We start from the raw sequence: 25756 nt of genomic DNA, 5'->3' as shown, positions 1-25756 counted from the left end.
CCCCTGTCCCTGTTGTCCAGCTAGATGAGGAAGGCCAAGTCACTGGAGATGCTCAGCCTGAGGAGGAGGAGGAAGAAGAGGAGACAGAAGGGGAGAGCAGTGATTCTGATGATGGCAGAAATAGTCAGGTGCCAGCCAGAGGGCTTAGCATGGCTAACTTAAGCCTATTTGGGACTGAGTCAGGGGTAAACCTACTCAGACCCCAAGTGGACTTAACCAGGAGCACAGGAGGAATCACTCAGGTGAATCCAACACCTCCCAGGCTTCTAGAGGTTCTCATGGTCACTCCAGAAGGGGGATGACTAGCCCTCAGAGAAGGGAACATGAGGCCATCATGAGAGAGACTGAGCTTAGGATCCAGAAGAGAAAACTGGAAGTTGCCCTGGCCCAAGAGAAACTTGCTAGAGCAAGATAGCCTAGAGAGGGTGGATTAGGATCCAATGGTGGCAACATTATCCCTAAGGATAAAGACAGGTCCTATGATCATAGAAACCTGAGTAAGATTGTGCCCCTCTACAAAGCTGGGGATGACATCCACAAATGGATGACTGCACTTGGGAGAGCCTGCAGAGTACAGCAGATCCCTCAGGAGCAGTGGGTAGCAATTGTGTGGCTCTCCTTTGAAGGTAAAGGCCGAGACAGACTCCTCACAGTTAGTGATGGGGATTCTAGAAACTACCTGGTCCTGAAGAGTGCTCTGATCGATGGGTTAGGCTTAACCACTGAACAGTACAGGTTAATGTTCCGAGAGACCCAGAAGACACAGACTCAGGACTAGTCTGACTTTGTTGAATGTGCCACTAAGGCTCTGGAGGGATGGTTGCTGGGAAGTAAGGTTACAGACTATGAAGGATTGTACAATTTGCTTATGAGAGAACAAATTTTAAATAATTGTCAGAACCAGCAGTTGCATCAACACTTGGTTGACTCAGATCTGACCTCTCCCCAAGAATTGGGAAAGAGGGCAGACAAATGGGTTAGAACCAGGGTTAAGCAAAAGAACCAGAACCAGGGTGGTGACCAAAAGAAAACAGACCAGAAGGGTGGGGAGCAGAAAACTAAAGACCAGAAGCCTTCAACAGGGCCCCAAACGAATACAGAGGGTGGGTCCCAAACTTCCAAGAAGAAGAAGAAAGAAGGTCAAAGAAAACCCTGGTGTAGTACATGTAAAAACACCTCTCACTGGACCAGTGAGTGTAAAAAGGGTGGAACCCCCAACACTGCAGCCCCTAAGGCACCTGCACCCACTACTACAGTTGGCAGTGTTGGTCCACAAACTAAGGGGGTAGTGGGTATCACCTTGGGAACTGAGGTAGATTCCTGCCTAGTCAGAACCCCTACACAGGCTGTTCTGATTAGTGATGGGGACATATATTTGACCCCTACTATAAGTTCCAGTAATCTGGGCAAGTACATACAGACACCTTTGATTAATGAAAAAGTTGCTCAAGCATACAGGGACACATGTGCCAGTGTCTCTATGGTGACACCTACCTTTGTGGACCCTGGACAATACATAACAGGTGACAATTACCTGGTGACCAATGCCAACAATGTCACTACTACACATAGTGTGGCAATTGTTAATTTCTCCTGGGGAGGGGTAACTGGCCTAAAAAGAGTTGTGGTTAGTGCTGATCTCCCAGTTGAATATTTGTTGGGCAATGACCTGGAGAGCTCTCTATGGTCAGAAGTTGAGTACAGGACTCATGCAGAGATGTTAGGGATATCATCACATGTCCTTGCTGTGACCAGGTCACAAGCCAAAACGTGCCTCTCTGAACCTCAGGTCTTGGATCCTGGAAGAATGGACCAAGCACCTTCCAAGAAGAAGAACAGGGGGGTAAAGGCTGTGCCTTCCCACCTGCCTACAAGTGAGGATCAGCCTTCACAGGAAGATGATCTTGAGACCCCTGAAGGAACTGTCCCTGAAGAACTTGAACCTGATCAGGTTGAGTTTCTGGGGACAGGGGGACCTTCTAGGGCAGACTTGGGGCAGGCTCAGTTAACCTGTCCTTCCCTTGAAGCCCTCAGACAGCAGGCTGCTGCTGAGGCTGCTGGGAATGCTCAAGGTACCCATAAAGTATATTGGGATGATGGGCTCCTTTATCCAGAGGGTAGAGACCCCAAGCCTGGTACAACCAGGAGGCTGGTTATACCTCTGCAATTTAGGGGCTTCCTTCTAACCTTGGCCATTGATATTTCTTTAGCAGGACACCTAGGCCAGAATAAGACTTGGGACAGGCTTGTCCCTCACTTTCACTGGCCTCACATGTCTGAAGACACCAAGGAGTTTTGTCGCTCCTGTGTAACCTGCCAAGCCAGTGGTAAAGCAGGTGGCACAACAAAGGCCCCCCTGATACCACTACCTGTGGTGGGAGTTCCCTTTGAAAGAGTGGGGATTAATATTGTAGGTCCAATGGATCCCCCTACAGCATCTGGGCACAGATTCATACTGGTGGTGGTGGACCATGCCACCAGGTACCCAGAGGCAATTCCCTTAGGACCACAACAGCTCCTGTTGTGGCCAGGGCCTTACTTGGAGTTTTCTCCAGAGTGGGGTTTCCTAAGGAGGTAGTATCTGATAGAGATGCCAACTTCATGTCAGGATACTTAACAGCTATGTGGAAGGAATGTGGTGTCAACTACAAGTTCACCACTCCTTGTCATTCGCAATGTAATGGGCTTGTTGAAAGATTCAACAAGACCCTAAAGGGTATGATTAAAGGATTACCTCAAGATCTCAGGCGGAGATGGGACATCCTTCTACCCTGCCTTCTGTTTGCTTACAGAGAGGTCCCACAAAAGGGGGTTGGCTTCAGCCCCTTTGAATTGTTGTTTGGGCACCCTGTAAGAGGACCCTATGTCTGGTGAAGGAAGGATGGGAGTTACCTCTCAAAAAGCCTAAACAAGACATAGTGGACTATGTACTTGGTCTCCTCTCCAGGATGGCTGAGTATATGGAGAAGGCATCCAAAAACCTTGAGGCTAGCCAAGAATTACAGAAAGCTTGGCATGACCAAAAGGCTGTCTAGACTGAGTATCAGCCTGGACAGAAAGTATGGGTGTTGGAGCCAGTGGCCCCAGCAGCACTCCAGGACAAATGGTCTGGACCCCATACAATTGTTGAAAAGAAGGGAGAGGTTACCTACTTGGTGGACCTATGAACTCCCAGAAGCCCCCACAGGGTGCTCTGTGTCAACGGACTAAAGGCATATGTTGACAGGGCAGACATGGGCTTGCTCATGGCTACAGATGAGGGGCAGGAGGAAGAGAGTGACCCTCTCCCAGACCTGTTAACTTTTTTTTTTTTTTTTGTATGTTCTTATATAGCGCTCGACTACCCGGAGGCATCTCGGCGCTTGCCTTGGGAACCCGTCCTGGCTTTTCCCTGTGAGATAGCCCCTAACGGGCATCCCCAAGGTGAAAGCCAGGCATCCCGCCGTGGGGGGGGCGTTGTGGAGATTAAGCAAGCTTAATGCCCAGAGTTGAAGAGTGTGAACCCATGATTAGGTCAGGCACCAAAGCGAGAATTATCGAGTCCGTGGACATTTGCGCTCAAGACCCTGCCGCGTCGGGAATTGAACCCTGGTCCCGGGTCTGACCTCTGCTTCAGGGTCTGCCTGCTCTAACCAGTGAGCCACACTTCTCCACTTAACTCAGAACCCTGAAGATGGCTCAGTTGATGGTGTGGCCTTAGATGGCAGCCTCACTGAACATCAGCAAAATGACTGCAGACAAGTTTTACAGTCATATAGACATATGTTCTCCTTGACACCCAGTCAGACTAACTGGTGTACCCATGTGGTGGACACTGGTGACAGTCTTCCTGTGAAAAGCAAGATTTACAGGCAACCTGACCATGTCAGGGACTGTATAAAGACTGAGGTGCAAAAGATGCTGGAATTAGGTGTTATTGAGCCTTCAGAGAGCCCCTGGGCTAGCCCAGTGGTTCTGGTCCCCAAACCTCACACCAAAGATGGCAAGAGAGAGATGAGGTTCGGTGTAAATTACAGAGGACTCAATGCTGTCACCAGGACAGATGCACACCCTATTTCAAGGGCAGATGAGCTCATTGACAAGTTGGCTTCTGCCAAATATTTGAGCACATTTGATCTGACAGCTGGTTATTGGCAAATCAGGTTAGCTTAGGAATCCAAAGCCAAAACTGCATTTTCTACCCCAGGAGATCATTACCAATTTGTGGTGATGCCCTTTGGTTTGAAAAATGCACCTGCCACCTTCCAAAGGTTGGTGAATCAAGTCCTTACTGGGTTGGATGACTTTTGCGCAGCATATCTGGATGATATTGCTGTCTTCAGCTCCACCTGGGAGGATCACCTGGTCCACCTGAAGGAAGTGCTAGAGGCTCTGCAAAAGGCAGGCCTCACTATCAAGGCCACAAAGTGCCAGATAGTGCAGAGTAAGGTTGTGTACTTGGGCCACCTTGTAGGTGGAGGCCAAGTTCAACCACTGGAGAGTAAGATCCAGACCATAAAGGACTGGTCCCTTCCAACTACCCAGACTCAGGTCAGAACTTTCTTGGGCCTGACTGGGTACTACAGGAAGTTTGTTAAGAACTATGGGTCCATTGTGACTCCTCTTAATGATCTGACATCCAAGAAGATGCCCAAAAAGGTTCAGTGGACAATAAATTGTCAAAAGGCATTTGTCGACCTGAAGAAGGCCATGAGCTCTGCACCTATCCTGAAGAGTCCCGACTACTCAAGAGAGTTCATTGTCCAAGCAGATGCTTCTGAGTTGGGAGTGGGAGCTGTGCTTTCACAACTTAATGTAGATGGTCAAGACCAGCCCATTGCTTTTATTAGTAGAAGGCTGACCCCCAGAGAGAAACGTTGGTCAGCTATTGAGAGGGAGGCTGTTGCTGTGGTGTGGGCCCTGAAGAAGTTGAGTCCATACTTGTTTGGCACTCACTTCAAGATTCAGACCGACCATAAGCCCCTCTTATGGCTTAATCAGATGAAGGGTGAAAACCCCAAACTACTCAGGTGGTCCATTTCCCTACAGTGGATGGACTTTACAGTGGAGCACCGCCCAGGGACTGACCATGGTAATGAAGATGGTCTCTCCAGGTACTTCCACTTAGAACATGAAGACACAACTGGTCAAGGTTAGTCTAATGTCCCTGCGTTTGGGGGGGGGGGGGGTTGTGTAGGAGAGTAGGGTCTGCTATCCTATGGTCACTCCACATTTTTGCTTTTTGCTTTACTGGTTTATGACTTTATGTGGCTGTGGGCCTGCTAATCAGACTCACAGCCTGCTGTTCTCTCTCTAAATTATATGCCAATGCACTCTAGGTGCATTACGATTGGATCTGGTTCACCTTATAGGCCCCTGTAACAGTGTACCCCAGGTACCCAGGGCATAGGTGCATCCAAGGCCTACCAGGGGCTGCAGCATGTATTGTGCCACCCCTGGCCTGGCCTCCATATTTGACACAACTGGCTGATCAATCAGCTGGGGTAAGTTGGTGTAATCACCTCTTACTTAGATATAGTATACCTATATCTGTTCCGGGATATTGCTATACCATATACTCTTAAGTGCATTATAATCCTCGCGGTTATTTGCTAACTTCGGTTTGGCTTTATCAAAACATGTCGAGTAAGGTGTCATACGAATTGGGATACTACCCCCTCGCCAATTCTGGTGACGGGAGTAGCATTCCACCCTTCTAGAGAAACACGACATGTACATAACCTGAACCCCGGTTAAAGTTAAACTCGAGCCTCAGCATCACAAAATGGACACTGCCACCACAGACACAAGTCTGACCTTCTGCTGCTGGGAGTCCTTCCAGCGAGGGAGGCTTGGACAAAGGGTTTCCTGCCTTGGGAGTTGCGAGCACCACCCCAGACAGGATTTTGTGTATTCGGTAGGACAGGGCTGAATAGAATGAGACATGCCTGGGGCACACAAGGTGTCCCCGTGCATAAGCCAGTCCAAACCGGTGCTGGGGCTTTCCAGCCCCAGTCCTGGCGCGGAGCTGGACAAAGGAAAGGGGGTGTAACTGCCCCCCTTCCTGGTCCCACCCAGGGGAGAGACCTAACAGGTGATCCGGCCCCCAGATTTGGAATAAGAGTAGGAGCTGTGTCCCAAGACTTCAGATCATCCTGAACTCGACTTGAAACTAAGAAGAAAACTGGACTTCGACATTCTGCTGCACAGAAGACTGAAGAGTATCTCCCTTGTGGCCAAGGAGTGACCACCCTGTGAATACAGGCACCATCCAGCAACTCAACGTCTGCTTTGCCGCCACCACCTGCCGGAGCCCGAGCCCAGAGCCCGACGAGACCCAGACTCCCAGACATCTCGGAGCCTGATCCACAGTCCCTGAAAAGAAGAGACCAGTGGAGGCACCGAGAGACGTGGGACCAGCCATCTCGAAAGACCCCGAGAAGCTGACTGCGCAGCACCCGAGGCACCCTCGACGCTGTGCTTTGGGGTTTTAGAAGCCCTAGCCCCGAGCAGCATCTGCACCGAAGATCAGCCTCCTAGCATCTCCACAATCTGCGTGGGGCCCTTTTGCACTTTGCCACTCGACGCGCCATCCCGGTTACTAGTGCATTGGCTACTGGCCATCTTGGAGACGAAATCCAAAAACTACACTGCTGGTCTGGTTGCTCCAGACTGGCCCTCGCTCCTGTAAAAAGGATCACCCCCTCTGACTTTGCTGGTCAGAGTGAGAAGCTTGCATCACTTCCTGCGTGGCTTGCATTAACCAAGGCCTGTTTGCTCGGATCAAGAAACCAACACCGCCATCAGCTAGAGCCTTGGTGGGACAGCTCGTGACCGACGCCTGGATGTCCTTGACCTCTTCGTGTCCACGTGGCAGCAGACACAATCTTCACCTCTTCGCCTGTTTGCACCCAACATCGCCTGGTGCCATCCTGGTTCCACGGTAGTCACTGGCCAGTGACTTTGAACATTGTCCTCTCTGCTTTCAGGTCTTCACCTCTTCAGATCCACCCTTGGATCCACCGGAACTCTCCTCGACGACCCGCCTGCAGCATCTTCATCTACAGGGTCCATAGACCAGCGTGACGAAACCTGACACACTTTGAGACATATGCACCCGCTTCCTGTGGGTGAGGTAAACCTGGCACTCTGGTGACCCTGTGTAGCAATACACCTCTAGTTGCTAGGTTCTAGGTCATCCGGAAGGTTCCCTTTGCACTAACTTTGTAACTTTTACGCACCATTGACATTGCATTGGTGTATGCGTGTGCTGTAAGCGCTGCACCCGAGTCCCGCGGGCCTTTCCCGACTTCTTCACTGTTAGTCCCGAACAGCTCCAGCGATTCCCCAGGCCCTAGGCCTACTTCCTTTCCGATTCTTGGTACTTATACCACTATTTTAGTATATGGTTTAGGTGGCCCCTAAGGCTCGTCCATATTGTGCAACTTTTGTATATTTAAACTGTGTTTTGTTTTAACGCATTTGCTTCTGTGCTCATAAAGATTATAGGGGATTTGTAGTAAATAAATATATATATATTTTCAATATATATCTGTGTGGTGTCCTTTCATTTGGTATTCAAGGGGATTGTGTATGGTAAAACAGCTTGCTTCACATGCCTTTACAGAGTTTAGCCTAAGTCTGCTTTGTCCATGCTACTAGGATAGCTGGTCTATAAGGTTGACTTACAACCAATCATCAGAAGGGTTGCTTGGCATGGTACAAGGTGATCATTAGAACTAGTGAGCATCATATACCAGGCCAACTTCTCACACTGATTTTACACAAGCGGTGCAGGAAGCCAGAAGGAAGTTTATTGCTGTGAAGAAGCAACTCCAATCCGGCAGTATTCAGTATGCCATGCTGCTCGGCTGGGGATCCACCATAGAGGCCGACAAGTTATCTTCACCATGCCTCAACAAGCAGAAGATTTTCTCAAACAGGATCGACGCTCCGCTGCCTGGGACGCAGCGGCAAGACACAGATCGCGCTCTCATTCACCATTATCAGACCCTTCCTGAACCCAGTAGACCAAGCATAAATGCATAAAGACATATCAAGGACTTTCTACGAACTGGTGATGTATGATTGTTGATAATTATAATGATGGCAAAATCTGTCACCTGGCCACTCGCTTTCGTCTGGTCAGATCGACCCCTGTAGCAAGCGGGTTGTGGATGGGTGCAACAAGAGAGGCGAAGTGGTAATGGCGGGAGGGATGTTTTTTCCTGGCAAGTTTGGGCAGCTGGTGTGGGCGGGAGAGGAAGGGTTGTGGCACAAGGTGAAATGTTGATAACGTATGGTGAGTCACAGCAATGGGTTTGGACTACATGGCTGAAGTATCAATATCATCTCTATGGTTGTGGGTGAGCGGGGTGGAGACAGTGCAAGCCTCAACGTCATGTCATGGAATGTACGGGGGCTCAATGACCCTCGGAAACGGCGGCAGGTTCTGGGCTACCTGGATAGGCACCACGTTAGCATTGCTTTCCTACAGGAAACGCATTTGACGAAAGGAAACACTCCTCAATTTGCAACCTGCTGGGCTTCTCGTGGGTGCTTTGCCAGGGGGATGGCTATATTGATTAAACGTGGGGTCCGTTTTGTGGAGGGAGGGCGGGAGGTGGATTCAGAGGGACGGTACTGCCTGTTGTGGGGTCACTGCAATCGCATGAAATTGTATTTGTAAATTATTATGGGCCAAACGTCGATGACCCCCACTATCTACAACTGATCAGAGGCAAAATCTGAATGTTGGGGTGCAGATATCTTGTATGGGGAGGAGATTTTGATACAGTTGTAAATCCCACTTGGGGTATGTCGCATGCTACGTCAATGCACTATACCACTTCCCAACGCACCTTACAGGATATTGTAACAGCTGAGAGTCTTGTGGACGCCTGGCGTTTTTCTCACCCTTTGCAGAAGGAGGGTACACACCACTCATCCGTACACAACACCTGGGCCAGATTGGATTATGTGCTACTAGCAAGGGGCATGTCTCATTGGGTGGAAGGGGCGCACCATATGGCCAAGATCTATTCGGACCACTCCCCAGTGAAAGTCTCCTTATTACTACCTGTGGACCTAGCACCTTTCCTTAGCTGGAGATTAAACCCCTTGCACCTACAGGATGCCGTCTTCAAGGCGGAGTTGGAATAGGAGATATTAGAGTTTTTCCCCAGGAAAACCGGCTCTGTGGCGAGTCTCACAACTGTCTGGGAAGCCTTTAAAGTAACTGTTAGGGGGTGGTGTATTTCCAAAGGGGGAGGGATCCTGCGGGATCTTCAAAGGGCCCTGCACACTCTGGAGGTTGAGTTAAAGGCTCAGGAGCGGGAGGCCGCGGGCACTGAGGACTCCAATTCCCTGAAGGCACAAATACGGGAGAAGATGTCGGAATATAGTGAGGTGGCTGAACAGGAGTGTAAGTTTCGGGGGAAGCAGGGGGTAGCTAGACAATACGGGGAGGGCGACAGGCCGGGGCTCTCCCTAGGTGGGGCGATACGGCCTCCACGCTTTCGTAATTATGTCACAGAACTGCGGGTCACCCAAGGGGAGATATGTAGATCCCTACCAGAGCAGCTGGACATCCTGACTGACTATTATAACGCACTGTACACATCGCGGAGGCAATATGAACACTTGGGGGACTATTTTGAGGACGTGGCCCTTGCTTGGTTGGGACCCGTGCAACAAATTTTTTTAGCATTAGACCTTGAAGTTGACGAAATTAAAGAGGCGATAATGAGCTTGAAATCGGGAAAATGCCCTGGTTCGGACGGGATTACTATTGATTTTTATAAAACGTATATTCACATTCTAGCCCCTATCCTCAAGGCAGTACATTATGAAGCTGCAAGAAGAGGGCGTACTCCCTGGTACTATGAGAGAAGCGCACATACTGTCCTTGCTTAAGCCCGGGAAAGCTTCCGATCAATGCGATTCCTTTTGGCCCTTGTCTCTCCTTAACAGCGACACTATAATATTGGCCAAGGTGCTTGCGATTAGGCTGAACCTTCTCCTTGAAAAGATAGTGCTGCCGGATCAGGCAGGCTTTGTTCCTAACCACTCCACATCCCACAACCTTCGCACACTACTGGCGATCCTTCAGGATATAGACCACAAATGCGCGGCGGTGGCGGTCTTCTTAGATACCACCAAAGCGTTTGATTCTTTGGAGTGGGACTACCTGTTCAGGACCCTGACATATATGGGGCTGCCGGAACAGTTCATACAATGGGTCAAACTCCTCTACAAAGCGCCAATGGCCAGAGTCCTGCTTAATGGTTCCCGATCCAATCCCTTTCACATTAGCTGGGGGACAAGGCAAGGCTTCCCACTGTCCCCGGTTTTATTTGCTATGTTATGTTATGTTATGTTATGTTATGTTATGTTATGTTATGTTATGTTATGTTATGTTATGTTATGTTATCTTTTCCTATAAAGCACTAACAATCATCCTGAGTAGGATATCACGGCGCTGAAGTAACTATAGTGAGTGGTGAGTTGGCTTCAGTCCTACCATTTAATCTGATTTAGGGAAAAGAAAAGTTTTCAATTGTTTCCTAAATGATAGGTGGCAGTCCATAAGTCTAAGAGCCACGGACAACTCATTCCATTTGGTTGCGGTAATGTGGGAGAAGGCTCGCTCCCCCATCCTAGCTCTCTTCCCTCGAGTAGTTCTTGCTCTTGCTGTGACTTGAGAGCAGAGATTTATAGTTGGTACATAAAACTGAATCCAATTTCTTAGGATAAGTGGGCCTGTGTTGTGCAGTGCTCTGTGTGTTATACAGAGCATTTTAAATGTTGCCCTCTGCCTCATTGGCAGCCAATGGAGCTCTCTCAAGCAGCTCTTGGCTGAGTCAAATTTTCTTTTCTTGCATATTGCCTTGGCCGCCGCGTTTCGCACTATTTGTAGTTTGGTAAAGAGGTAATCTGCCATACCTACAAACAGGTAGTTTCCATAGTCCAGCCTTTGAACCCTTGGCGGCCAAGCAGCGCCAGCACCATAATCACAGGGGCATAATCTATTTATCCTGACAAGTCCTAGTCTCCCTTTACGTGGACGACATCACCCTGTACATCCGCAACCCGGGCGACAACTTAAATCCAGTGTTGCGGGAAATTACCAAATTTAGAGCGATTGCCGGAGTACAGGTCAATTGGGGAAAGTCAGCAGTGTTCCCATTGACCAATCATACCCCCCCTCAACCCCTGGACTATCCACTGCAATGGGAGGAATCCGAAGTTAAGTACTTAGGGATTTATGTCTCCAGGGATAAAGAAACACTCATGAGAACAAAATACGTACAAGCCATGTCTAAAGTGACAGACAACATCTCATCCTGGCTTAAACTTCCCCTATCAATGGCCGGCCGTATATCGTTAATCAAGATGGTGATAGTCCCCAAATTTTTATATTTGTTTATTAACATTCCTTATCACCCTGGCGCACATTTCTTTGCCACCTTAAAGACGCAGCTCATTCGATTGATCTAGGGAGGGAAACGTGCACGGCTGAAGCTGGACTCCCTAACACTCCCATATAGATACAGCGGTTTTGATGTCCCAGACTTTGAACAGTATTATTATAGTGCACAGGCACACTTTGCGGTGTACTGGTTCCACCACCCCCATCTCGCAGTAGAGGATGGTCACATGACTCCGGTCCACCCGACTGGGTATGTGTTTGCCCCATATAAGGAAAGAGATAGAGACCCTACTACCGTGGACTGCACAGTTAAAGCACTACACTGGCTGGCGAAAGCAGAGGGTGTTACACAGCTCTACTCCCCTAGAATACCATTGCGTAACTGTAAATGTAAAATGTAAATTGATACTTGTATAGCGCACTACTCACCCGCAAGGGTCTCAAGGAGCTTGTACGAATACCACTGTGGAACCCATCCTGGCCTACCCTGTGAGGTGTCCACTCCTGGGCACCCCCAAGGTGGAGGCCAGGCATCCTTAGCGTTGTGGGGGTCGTTGTGCAGATTAAGCAAGCTATTGCCCAGAGTTGCAGAGTGGGACTCCATGATTGGAATAGGCACCGAGGCGAGAATTATCGAGTCCGTGGAATTTTGAGTTGAGCCCAAGACCCGCCGAAGCGGGGAATTGAACCCTGGTCTCGGGCTAGACCTCTGCATCAGGGTCTGCCGCTCTAACCATTGAGCCACACTTCTCCACAACTGCCCGCTTCTACAGGTGACCACTGAGAAAATGTGTCAAAACCTGCTAACCAGACTGCAATATTTCAGGTGGGGGGATCTCTTTCTCGAAGGGACGTTCCGGTCGAAGGAACAATTTTTCGGAGATAATTCCTCTACATTCATGGATTTCTTCCTCTACACTAGGATCAGACAGAGCGTGCGGGCCATATGTCCTGACTTCCCTGCGGAACCAGAAGTGTTCCCTTCCCTTCACCTAATGTTGCAGGAAGATGCACTGAAACACGCCACGTCAGTCTTAAATGCGAGAGTCAGATCTGTGTCCCCCCCGCTGCATGCTAGAGCCAGGGCTGAATGGGACAATGACTTACCTGAACCATTCACTGATGATCAGTGGGAAATGGCATGTACGGAAATGGCATGTACGGAACGCGTCTCCGGCAGCAGCAGGCTTCACTTGCTGCACTTCAAATTCCTGCACAGACTCTACCACACACCTGCTCGATTACACAGGATAGGCCTGCGGGAAGATGATAGATGCCTTTGATGCAAGCAGAGTCCCGCAGATTTCATACACTTAGCTTGGAACTGCCCCAAAGTGGCTGAATACTGGGAGGCGGTCTTCATAGGGCTCACTGATATGTTAGGACTCACAATTGAACCTCTCCCCACAATGGCTCTACTGGGACTAATCGCAGACATTCATACCCCACACTGGAAATTTCTTCTAATGGGCATACTACTGGCACAACGCCAGGTGGCGTGTAGATGGGGCAGGGGAAGGGCACCCAAGTTCAAGGGATGGTTACACGACATGGTTACATGGCAGAACAACTTACACGCTTATGCGGAACAGATGCCACTGAAGTCTAGTCCTAAGGACATTTGGGGCCCGCTACTGGCCTATCTCAGAGTGCACCAAGATGAGGAGGAAGTGGACCAACTGGAGACGAATGTGTTGGCGCAGGTTTAGGCCACCGAGTAGCTACAGATGTTTCGGGGGCTCATATAATGCTTGTTTGTCTTGGGCCCGCCTACCGTATGATACTTGCACTCTATAGTCTGTCAAAGGTCAGACTGTACATGACAGTAATATCTCAATGTGTATAATCTTGATCTATGCTTGACTCACGATGACACTATGCATGGCCGAAATGTTGGGGAGAAAGTTGGGGGGAGGGGTATTGTGGGAGGGGGGTATGGTTTGGGAGTATTGATATTGAACCACACTTCAGACAGATTTCTCTATGAGTTGTATGTATTTTGAGACAAATGGCAATGTATAAATAAATAAATAAAATAAAATAAAAGACTAGTTTGCATGTGGCTGGGTCTGAACTGGGTTTGTGAAGTGAGCTAAAGAACTATGATGGATTCAATCCAAATCTGTTACTGGGCTGAGTGACTGAGGGTTTCAGCGCTCTGTTTGTCATCTCCTTGTTTTTGCAGAAATGTGATATACCACTGCAATATCGCACAATAACTTATTTATACTGCACATTATAGCAACACACTGCACTACAACCCAATATAACCTAACCTATTACAGCTGTACTTCCCATCACACAGTCCTTCACAGTACAGTAAAGCCTAAAATGTCACACTACAGCACTACACAATATAACACAATGTTAGACAACCACATATGTAGCTAAAGCTCACTGCCTCTCATTGCCTTGATTGTCATGTAAAGCAATGGAGACTCACAGATACCTTTTTTCGATGTTCCAGGATTTTACAACACGATAAAATTGTTTCATCTGGTTTGACAGAAGCAGACGTATCCAAAAAGCCCATAAGGCTTTCTATGTCCAAGCGCCGAACCGATTCCATCAGTCGAACTGTAATGACAACCACAACAGATACATGTACGAATAATGTCTAGGCATATGTTGTTCTGTAGTCATTTAGAAAAACGTATCACAAGACATTTTTAACTCGCAGCTCAATCTGCTTGAATTTTTAAAAGGTAGGACAGATGTCCAAGATTCATTTGTGCTTGTGTAATTTATGTTGTATGTTATTTTTTTATGGCTTGATTACATATGGAATGCAAGTGTTATGCTCTCTATATATATGTGCTTATGAACTACTGGTAAAACTAGCATTGGCATAGGCAATAGATCTCAACCCCTAAATTGGGTTGCCACCTTTACTTCCAAGAGAAAATTGCAGTAATATGTTGATGTTTTAAGAGTCTGCAGAGGCCCAACATAGGCCTTTAAACACAATCGTATGTATTAATTCGCAAAATGACTCTTCTGTCTTTGTTTACTTTAATCATTTGTCATGGATCTCACGCATAGAACAGATTTAAATTGGTTTTCTATTTATATTTGCTCTTTGAAGTATACACAGATAAGGCCTAAAAATTCCTGCATTAGGTGATTTGGATTATTTGTGTTCTGACTGAAACATTAAAATGACAGTGGTGCTGATAGGAAAGAAGTTAGGTGTCAACCCTACCCCTGAACCATATTTGTTTTGCCAACTTCTTTTTAGATGACTTCTGTGGATGTACATTCAATGTAATAAAAAGGGACCCCCTGAGTCTGGATAATGTTCCTAGGACAGGGTAACAGTAAATTCAATAATAACAGTTCCTAGACAAAAAAAATACCTATTACAGATAAGGTTTCACACAAACAGTTAATAAACAAAGCCTCAGTATACTAACACAGCAAAAACATTTTTAAGACAATATATATATTTTTTCATTTTGTTTCAGTGTATAAAAATCAATTATTAAAACTAAAGCAACATCAACATACAAACATACCAAATAATACACATATCAATAATACATTTAAAAACTTGTGTTTCTAAAGATAAAAAATGACAAGGGTTTTCAAGAAATAAAGTAGATACGATGACACTCTCTACCACTCTCTAACTTTATTTTCTCTTAGCCGGCTACACGCACGAGCAGACGAGGAATGCGAGGCGAGCATACCATGAGATTTAGAGCCCCAGTACTTGGAAGTTAACAAACTGAATATAAAACCGATGGGAAGAAGCAAGTGTCCCGATTATTGGAAATAGGATAAATTTGATATATACAGATTGACCAAATAAATCAGTGTGAGATAACTTTTAAAGACGGAGACCGTTGCTCCGGAAGTTCTATTGAGGTCCCTTGTCCCTTAACTCGCCTGGGCAAGGAGGACGTGAAGAAAATAAAGTCATCAATACTTGTAATAGAAGATTTTAACGAAAGCAGTAAGAGAGGAAGGAACTTTATTGTTAATTGTCCTGAATAAGGTGGAAGAAAATAACATTATTCCACCGAAACGCATCGATGCCCCTGTTGAGGTTAAATCTGAAGCAGGACAATGACTAAAATCACTGAATCTTCGGTCTATGTCTGTGTAACCTAGCCAAAAGCAGATTAACACCACAAGTGCCAAAATTCATGGCCTTGTCTTTGTCTTCCTTCCATATGATGTTTTACTGATTTTGTGATTGTTTTATTGTCTATTTTATATATTGTGCAAATTTAGATAGGAACATGATCTCTTATGTATAATGTTGTTCATGTAATGTAATTTTATATCTTACGATACTAATTGGTTCAACTAGAGATATTTGTTATCTCTTTTTAAGTACTGATTTAAATACAAATACATTTGTAATAGAGAATACACTACCCTCCGACTGGTTCCAATACGTATGAGTGTTGTGTGACTGATGAACATAGCGATTAGAAGAGTCCATAGGGAAACCTTTTTTTAACATAACTGAGATTCTATGACAGCCAACATCTTGTTTCATATGTATGCTGACGACACACAGATCTACATTAAAGTCTCATCACTGGAGGAGATCAAGTCAATGAATGAAGCGCTAACGATGGCCATTCAATTGCTAACAAGTAATTAACGTTAAAAAAACTAGCAAAGTACTGAATTCTAATAAATCCCCCCATAAAATCTCTTCTGAAATAAACGAATGGACCACACTGATCACTGATCACTGTGCTTAACTGCACCCAGACCTTAGTGGACTCAGCCAAATAACTAGAAATCATGTCGGATAAGAACCTGAACTTGCAAAGCCACATCAACTTGATGGCTAAAAGCGCCTGGTACCACCTGAGTTGTCTTAGAAAACTGAAACCATTGCTATAAACGTCAGACCTTAAAATAGCGGTTCAGGCGTTGGTCATCACGAGTATCGAGTACAGTTGTTCAACTTTATCTGGCCTGCCCAAGACCTCAACAGTGCCACTAAAAGCTTGTCTCAACGCAGCCACAAGACTCAAAACTGGATCTAGAAATTTTTATCACATCTCTCCACACTTAAAAGCTCTGAACTGGCTACCATACAATGCCAGAGTACAACTCAAACTGGCCTGTATCACACATAAGGCGCTACACCCAAAAACACCGGCATACCTTGCCCAGAAAGTGATGATATTCGGAAGAGGCAGGTAATCCAGAAGCACAAAAGATCTTGTGCTGGAACCGCTGTGCTTCCAGTAAAAGAAAACATACAACAGAGCTATCTCAGGCACCGCACCCAGAATCTGGAACTCTCTCCCGCCAAACATTAGAAGAATACCATTCTATTCAAAATTCAAGAAGGAAGCCAAGATCTTCCTAATGGGGAAATTCCTGCCATAGCTCTATACAAAGAATTGACGAATTCATCTGCCGATCGAATCACCTTCCGTTCACTACAGATTTATAAATCAGAGGGTCTTTTGATGGTAAAAGATCATTTGTAATTTGACGTATTCGTTCAGTCTCAGATATTATTGTAAGTCCTGAGAACTTTTACCTTCCACTGGTTTTATAGTTTTTAGTTATCTGTATGCGTACATTTATGTTGCTTGCTATTGGTCGAATTCGGGACCGCTATATCTCTGTTAATCGCTCTGACATACTAAAGGGTCACGTTCGTGCTATATAAAACACAAAACAAATAAATAAATAAATATAGATGCCATGGAGCCTATAGTCTTGCATGTGGTGTTTGGCAATTGACCCTCTCTTCAATCTGTTTGGAAGGTTGTGCACAGTGCCCATTTTGTCTTGGTAACTTAACATGAAGTGTAAAGGGTAAATTTATAGTAGGATTGCAAGCTGAAAGTGGTGTGATAATTCATCCTGAAGAAAATTTGAGTTACATTTTCAGAACTTAAGATAAGCAGTGTAAGATGTAATAGATGCTGTAAATAGGAACAGTTAGATTAAGCAACATTAGACAATGTGCAGGTAGGTGTGGCTCCCTGAGGATCATGCATACCCAGGTTTACAAATGACCAATATTTCATTAAGAAGGAAGCAACAAGTAGGTCAGGTGGGGGGACAGTAGTTCCTGTCTGAAAACTGAACATTAGGCCACGGAACAAAATGTAGCCGTTTAACATAACAGAGGACCAGCACCAAAATAATGAGGAAATACGTAAAAAATGAAACATAAGTGTAGGAAGGGGAGAGAATGTTATAGAAAAATAATGGTGGAATGATTTGTTCACTTCAATATATATTTTGATGAAAAACTTGTGAAATCTTCAATGATTGACTTATAACGCATCTCATCATAAATTTCATATATCAACCTTTTCTAAACTCAAAACCTAAATATTGGGGAACAAAGCTAAATAATTGATATTTTGCATTGCAACTGTAGGTTGTCTCATATTTAAGAAAAAGCATTAGCTACTGCTGAATGTATCTGCATTTTTAACTGTATTTCAGGCATTAGACCCACACAAACCATGGCTGCGCCCACACATGTCACCAACCACTCAAAAGTAATTGTTGCTGCCCTTTTAAACGCTCGCTCCATGAGCAAACATGCCGCTGACATATTTGAACTCTTGTCTGCGGCCACCTTGATATTCTGTTTATAACAGAAACATGGCTTAATAACTCTAGTGCCCCCGTTATTGAGCTTGCCATCCCTAGAGGCTTTAAAATCATTAGGGCGGATCGAGCAGTAGGGAGAGGGGGGGGTCGGCCATTGTATTTAAAGATACATGGTTCTTTCACAGTGACTCCTCTGATAAGCTAGGTGATGGCGAAGTCCTTCACTTTTCTCTCACCCTCTCACCTCATTTTACGTTGGGAGGCACGCTGGTCTATGGTCCCGCCGGACCATTCCTTAAGGCGTTGGCGGATGTCATTGTGCCCCGCGCCCTGAGGTTCTCTAGATTTCTCCTTTTGGGTGATTTTAACATCCATACTGAGGTGGGCGAGCTACCAGACTCCAAAAATGTGTTGGAGTCACTTAGCCTAGCCCAACTAACTCAATGGGTCACACTGCTCACACACTCCAGGGGCCATATCCTGGATGTGGTTAGCTCTCATTTTCCCTTATCTGTATCTGACCCTGAAATCCTTACCTGGTCGGATCATAAGGTGATCAGGTTTCCTGGTCCTCAGAAACCCCCCCCCTTCAATTGCAAACCTTTTACTTGTCCCCAGAAGATCAATCTGTCTGCCCTGTCCAATGCCCTTCGTATGGGCCGTCCAGCGTTAGGCCCGGAGCTGACCACTGCTGTGCAGACCTTTAACACCTGGATCTGCTCGGGGGTAGAGTCCTCCTCTAAAGGGAGCGTTAGATACAAAATCCGCTCCACCCCCTCTAAACCCTGGTTCTCGCCGGCCTAGAGAGAGCTTAAGCTCGGCTGTAAAAGACTGGAAAAACGTTGGCGGCTCTCCTATTGCCCTACCACTAAAGGGGTATTACATACAGCTCAGAAGGAGTATTATGCTAGTATTAGGATGGCTAAGAGCGAATATTTTGCGGGTAGGATCTCCAAGGCCAACAATACCTGCAGGGAAATTTTTGCCATTGTCAACAGCTTTCTTTCCCCTTGCGCCGAGCAACCAATAGTGCCATCTTCTGCGCGCTGGTGTGAGGATTTGTCCTCATTTTTTGAAAATAAAATAGCAGGGATAAAGGTTAGCCTGCGGACTACCTGTCTCAGTCAGAGCTTCTCAGCTCCTGTGATCTCCTCTCCTCCTTGTTCCAGGGCTTACTCCTTCGAGGAATTTTCTCCCCCTTCTGGAGCTGACAGATTAGCAGTCCTAAAATCCTTGAAATCAGGATCACCTAATGACCCCTGTCCCATGCACGTTCTTGGTGGGGTGGCCGAGGTGGTGTGTTGTGAGGTTACCGAAATTGTTAGCCTCTCCTTCAGGTCAGTGACTGTCCCGGAATGCTGGAACAGGCCAAACTTTTGCCACTATTGAAGAAAGCGGGTTTGGACCCGGCAGTTCCAGTCAACTACCGGCCAATTTCTCTACTGCCAATGATGGCCAAGGTCTGCGAAAAGATTGCCTTCCGTCAATTGAACACCTTTGTGGAAACATCTCACGCCCTCCACCCTGCCCAGTCCGGATTCCGCGCTGCTCACAGCACAGAATCGGTATTTGTTGAAATTTCGGAGGCCTTTAGAGACTGCTTGGACGCAGGCGGCAGAGCGGCTCTAATATTGTTGGACCTCTCTGCTACATTCGACACGGTTCTACATCAGCTCCTTCTTTCCCGTGTGTCAGCCATTGGCGTCACCTAATGACCCCTGTCCCATGCACGTTCTTGGTGGGGTGGCCGAGGTGGTGTGCTATGAGGTTACCGAAATTGTTAGCCTCTCCTTCAGGTCAGTGACTGTCCCGGAATGCTGGTAGCAGGCCAAACTTTTGCCACTGTTGAAGAAAGCGGGTTTGGACCCGGCAGCTCCAGCCAACTACCGGCCAATTTCTCTACTGCCAGTGATGGCCAAGGTCTGCGAAAAGATTGCCTTCCATCAATTGAACACCTTTGTGGAAACATCTAACGCCCTCCACCCTGCCCAGTCCGGATTCCGCGCTGCTCACAGCACGGAATCGGTATTTGTTGAAATTTCGTAGGCCTTTAGAGACTGCTTGGACGCAGGCTGCAGAGCGGCTCTAATATTGTTGGACCTCTCTGCCGCATTCGACACGGTTCCACATCAGCTCCTTCTTTCCCGTGTGTCAGCCATTGGCGTCACCTAATGACCCCTGTCCCATGCACGTTCTTGGTGGGGTGGCCGAGGTGGTGTGTTATGAGGTTACCGAAATTATTAGCCTCTCCTTCAGGTCAGTGACTGTCCCAGAATGCTGGAAGCAGGCCAAACTTCTGCCACTGTTGAAGAAAGCGGGTTTGGACCCGGCATCTCCAGCCAACTACCGGCCAATTTCTCTACTGCCAGTGATGGCCAAGGTCTGCAAAAAGATTGCCTTCCGTCAATTGAACACCTTTGTGGAAACATCTCACGCCCTCCACCCTGCCCAGTCCGGATTCCACGCTGCTCACAGCACGGAATCGGTATTTGTTGGAATTTCGGAGGCCTTTAGAGACTGCTTGGACGCAGGCGGCAGAGCGGCTCTAATATTGTTAGACCTCTCTGCCGCATTCGACACGGTTCCACATCAGCTCCTTCTTTCCCGTGTGTCAGCCATTGGCGTCACTGGTTTGGCTTTAGAGTGGTTGACTTATTTTCTTCTTCTCCGGACTCAGCAGGTCCGGCTACCCCATTTCTAGTCAAATCAAATCAATCAAATCAATTTAACTTTATTTAGATATAACACATATATCTTTAACAAAATTCACATTGTGTGTCAATAAATAAGATAAAAAATCAGTGAAGAATAAAAACATGGTCAGTTAACAGTCATTATAAAAACTGAAATTGTCTTCTCTTAAGCCTCTTTAAATAAAATAGAATAGCTCGAAGCATGATGTATAAGGAAAAAAGTCGTCTCTTCCACCCTTTTATGTTATACTCGGCATCAATGGTATCCTGCTTTTAGGAAGCAACCGACATTCCTGAGGCTACTGATCATTTTATTTTAACCTCCCTAAGAGTTGGAAAGTGGGAGGGACACTTTAACAGGGCCACTTTTGATTTAAATTACGGTATGCTTGCAGAATGAAGTTTATAAGTCTTATGTTTAAGGATGTGTTTTCCGGGTTCAAAGCTTCCATGATAGCTTGCCTGCAAGTCCTGGCACCCAGCCTATTCCATTCTGGTTGGTTTGAGTCACCGCCTGCGTTCTGAATTAAAAGCTGGGCAGAGGCAGATCACATGCGACATAGTTTCAGCTGTTTTGCCACACCCTCTACAAGTTAAATCTTCCGCGGTGCATCGCCAGGAGGGTAAATCTTTCAGGAATCGCCAGTCGCTATTCTAATGGCGATAAGGCTGCGTTTTAGGTGGAGTGAATATGTACAGGCTAGATAGGAGACGGGGGCTAGCCATCTATAAGAGTTTACAAGAGCCCAGGTGTGACTGCGTTTCAAAAAGAGTGCTTTGTCTGTGATACTTGATCTCATTCTCACACCCTTTTTGATCCCTATTTTGAATGCTGTCTGACTAGGATTCAGGGCCCACAAATCACTTGCTGACATTTGCTGAATGGCGTCTTTAAAGAGACGGCCGTATGTTCCACCTGGATTTTTCTGGGTTATTTCTTGCCAGACTAGCGATTCTAATGTATTGGGGTCCGCTTGTTTTAGTTTATGACAGAGATTAAGATATGCCCCGATGTTGGAGGCATCGTAGTTTATCAGTCCCATCTCCAGTCTTATCTGTGCAGCAGATGCGGATTTTGGCTGCTGGAGAACCTTTTTATAAATTTTTGTTGTGTGCTGGTTCAAGGCTGTATTCATTTTCCCCCCAAATGACTCTATGCCATACGATAGAGTAGGGCCAATTCTTGCTCTCATCACCTCCAAAAGAGGCGATTGAGTTGGGCCTGAGAGATTTTTTGCAAGCTTGCCTAGTGATACCACAAGGGTTATTGCTTTGACTGCGATCTCGTTACGCTGCTTTCTAAAATTGTATTTAGAATCCAGGTGGACGCCTAGATATTTATACGACTGGCCTGTTACGAGGCTTATGTTGTTGAATGACCAACCACCACCTGTGTGTCGTTTATTACCGAAAGGGACAACTTGCGTTTTTTTTTAAGTTGACCTCTAATTGGTTAATAGTCGTATAGTCATGCAGTTTATCAAGGAGCCTTTGTAGGCCAACCCTAGTGAGGCTTAAAAGGACAAGGTCATCGGCGTACAAAAGGTTGCTTAGACCCAAGGCACCGACTTTTGGAGAATGACGGTTGATATTGTCCAGGGTCGCCGACAGATCTGCTATGAACAGGTTAAAGAGAAGGGGGCCAACACACATCCCTGCTTCACGCCTCTAGTTGTCATTATTTTCCGCGAGAGATGTGTGCCGGACCCTAGCTTCACCCGAACCCATGTACGCGAGTGCAGTTGGATAATTGCCTGTAATACATTCTCTGGAATCCCCACTTCCTTAATTTTACCCATAGAGCCTCCCTGGGGACTCTATCAAATGCTGCTTTGAAGTCGACAAAGCAACAAAACACTAACCTAGATGTTAGTAGTGCCTTGTCGACTATAGTTGAAATTGCTAGCAAATTAGTGCTGGTCCCTGAGTTTGCAACAAACCCTGTTTGATTCATTGGCAACAGTTTATAGTCCTTTGCCCATAACCTTAGATCCTCCAGTAGGATGCCTGCATTATGATTGGCCTCAATATCCAGGAGGGCAATGAGTCTGTAATTGTTCGGTTGGGCATGTGATCCTGATTTGTAAATTGGGTGGATTATGGCGCCCCGCCATGAGTCCGGGATTGTTGCTGTTCTCAGAGCGTAATTGAAGAGATTAGTTAGTGTTCCGGACCAGAAGGCAATGTCAGATTTAAACAGGCTCTGTGGCAGGCCATTTGGGCCCGGAGCCCCATCAGATCTTGCTTTTGTCATTGCTGTGGCTACTCTTTCTTGTGTCACCTCAAGGTCCATGTTGGCGGGGTGTAAGCAGTCGGCGGGTAGACTCCGTGTGGAGGCAGGCCCATGGTTAATCTCATTTAAAGAGCTGCTTCCTTTGGAATCTGGGTATTCTGGAGACTTGAAGTGGTCAGATAGGTATCTTACCCAGTCTGATTCCTGGATGTTTGCAGATCCAAAGCTCGATGTGCTAGGATTAGTGTGGTTAGTAAGAGCCCAACATTTTCTAGAGTTTTTTTGCTTACTCTCCCACACCAGTTTGCACCAAAATTGGTTTTCGTGAAACTGTTTATCTTTTTTGATCGCCAGCTTGAAGGATCTTTGAGTGGTTTGACAGTGAATTTTACGTTCACTATTCCCCGACGATTTAGCCAGTGCCCGCAGGGCTGCGTTTCTGGCTTTCTTAAGTGACTTGGTCTGCTGTGAGATTGTAAACTGACGAGTCTGAGTTACCCTTTCGACCTGATACTTTGCTGGAAAAACGTGAGTCAGGTGTGAGCAGAGCATTGTCCAGGTTACAGTCGGGATTGCCTCTTGCTCGGTTCCTATTCTTATGATGTCCGCACTTGCTTGGAGGATGTTCAGGCTAATTTCTTCAGTCCACTTAAGGCGCTTTAGGTTTTCCGTGTGTATTCCCCGGCATGCTGATGGTGCAGTTTTGTGTTTCACAGGGTTTATATTAAAGGAAATAACCTTGGGCCTGTGGTCGCTTTCGGTTCTTGGATAAATTCGGAAGTTGGTTAAACAGTGGAGCCGGGTGGCATTGCAGATGGTATAATCCAGGTAGGATCGCTTGGTGCTGTTTGTCCAAGACTAGTTTGGTGGGGTGTCACCTACTGTTCTGCCGTTGATGACAAGGTAACCTGCACTGTAAAATTTCATCACACAGAGCTCGCCCAGTCCGCTTTGAGTCATCGGCTAAGCTTCTTTACAACGGGGTGCCGCAAGTGTCAACTTTAAGCCCGCTGTTGTTTAATATATAAATGACCCCTCTGATTGCCTTGGCCGAACAACTGGGCGCCAAAATAATAGCTTACGCCGATGGCACACAGCTGCTGTTTACCTGGCCTGCTACGGACCTGGACACTGCTTCCACCCAGACCTGTCTCTCTTCAGTCTTCAATTGGTGGGCTTCTGCCCAGTTAAAATGTAATGAAGATAAAACTGCAGGCTTCCCATTCCCTAGCTCTGTGGGCATCCTGGCAAAAAATCTGGGGGTGTGGTTTGGGGAAGACTTAAAATTTGAGGCTCACATTAAGAAACTCACCTGCGGCTGCTTTGGCACTCTTAAGGCTCTCCGGAAATGTTTTCCTCTTCTTCCCAGAATGGCAAGAGAAACAGTGGCTAGAGCTCTTATTCTCTCTCGCCTGACTATGCTAATGCCCTGTTCAGCGGCACCCCTGCATACTTGACCAATCATCTCCAGATAATCCAAAATGCGACTGCCAGACTCCTCTTTAACATGAATGAATGAATGAATGAATGAATGAATGAATGAATGAATGAATGAATTAAAAAAGAATTTATACAGCGCACGTTCACCAATGGTTTCTCTGCGCTTTGGGACAGACTGGAGTTAACAGCGGAGCAGAAAGATTCTAATCAAATGCTTGTGCAAACAACCACGTCTTCAGGGCTTTCCTGAACACCTGGTAGGAAGGGATGAGATGAAGGTCAGGGAGTTCCAGAGGTGGGGGGCTTGTGAAGCAAATCTTAAGCCCCCAAACTTTTTACACTTGAACAGGCAAGTGGAAAGCAAATTGAGGCCCGCCGACCGGAGTGCTCGGGAGGGGGTGTAACGGTGGAGCAAAGCAGCAATGAAGGAGGGGCCTTGGTTTTTGAGGGCTAGGTAGGTCATACAGCCCACCTTGAAAAGACTTCGCTGAACAACAGGAAGCCAGTGTAAGCTTCTCAGAAGGGGTTTCACAGAACAAGACCTAGGCTGCCGAAAGACCAGTCTGGCGGCCTGGTTTTGAGCCAGTTGGAGTTGATGGGAATGGTAGAGGGGGATCCCGATATAGAGGGAATTTGCATAATCAATGCAGGACACTACTAGACCCAGTATGACATGGACGAGGGCATCATGGATTAGGAATCTGCTAATCTTCTTGATGCAACTCAGATCGAAAAAGCAAGCCGACATCACTGATTTAATTTGAGGTTTCATAGACAGATCCTTACTGATGGTAACATCAAGACTCCTAACCGAGCTCACCGGGCAGGGGGTGCCGCCCAGCGTGTGCGGCCAGAAACTAGGGTTCCAAGGATTATTCGGGGGACCAGTGAGCACAAGCTCAGTCTTGTCTGGGTTAAGCTTGAGCTGGTTTTCCCTCATCCAGCAGCTGATAAAGGTCATGGTGTTCTGGAAATTTGCCACTGAGGAAGGGGAAGAATCAATATTGAAGATGAGCTGCATGTCATCAGCATAATTAAAAATAACCACAGGTTTCTCCCTGAGTTTGGCGATTAGCGGGAGGATGTAAAGGTTAAATAGCAAGGGGGAAAGGGAGGAGCCTTGGGGGACCCCACAAGTCAGGTCCTTCGCCTTGGACATGAAGGAGCCAAGACGAACTGCTTGCTTAAGGTCTTGCAAAAATGAAGCAAGCCATCTAAGCGGGGTGCCCCGATGCCGGCGTTCTCGATCCGCTGAATAAGGATGGAATGGACAAAGGTATCGAACGCCGCCGACAAATCGAGGAGCACCAAGGCCTGAGAGATGTTCTGGTCCGCCCCTTTCCTAAGTTCGTCGTGGACTGCCACCATGACCGACTCGGTTGAATGCTGGGGTCTGAATCCTGCCTGGTGCTGGTCCAAGAAGTCTGAGCT

The 25756-nt window shown here is 46.7% G+C and overlaps 1 protein-coding gene across 1 annotated transcript in view; it reads right to left on the bottom strand.

Moving 5' to 3' along the window:
- LOC147692228 (uncharacterized) overlaps positions 1–25346 on the bottom strand; it is a 47957-nt gene extending 22611 nt beyond the window's left edge. The window contains exons 1-2 of the mRNA XM_086939511.1: positions 25112–25346; positions 13860–13987 (exon numbers count right to left, since the gene is read on the bottom strand). Coding sequence (XP_086795637.1) covers positions 13860–13987; positions 25112–25346 — 363 coding nt within the window. The remainder of the gene's footprint in view (positions 1–13859; positions 13988–25111) is intronic.
- Between the last annotated feature and the right edge of the window lie 410 nt (positions 25347–25756).

The sequence above is a fragment of the Lissotriton vulgaris genome, chromosome 9 (assembly GCF_964263255.1).
Source record: "Lissotriton vulgaris chromosome 9, aLisVul1.2, whole genome shotgun sequence".
Taxonomy (NCBI): domain Eukaryota; kingdom Metazoa; phylum Chordata; class Amphibia; order Caudata; family Salamandridae; genus Lissotriton; species Lissotriton vulgaris.
Note: the sequence above shows the minus strand (reverse complement) of the source record. Positions and strands in the feature narration are given on the sequence as shown.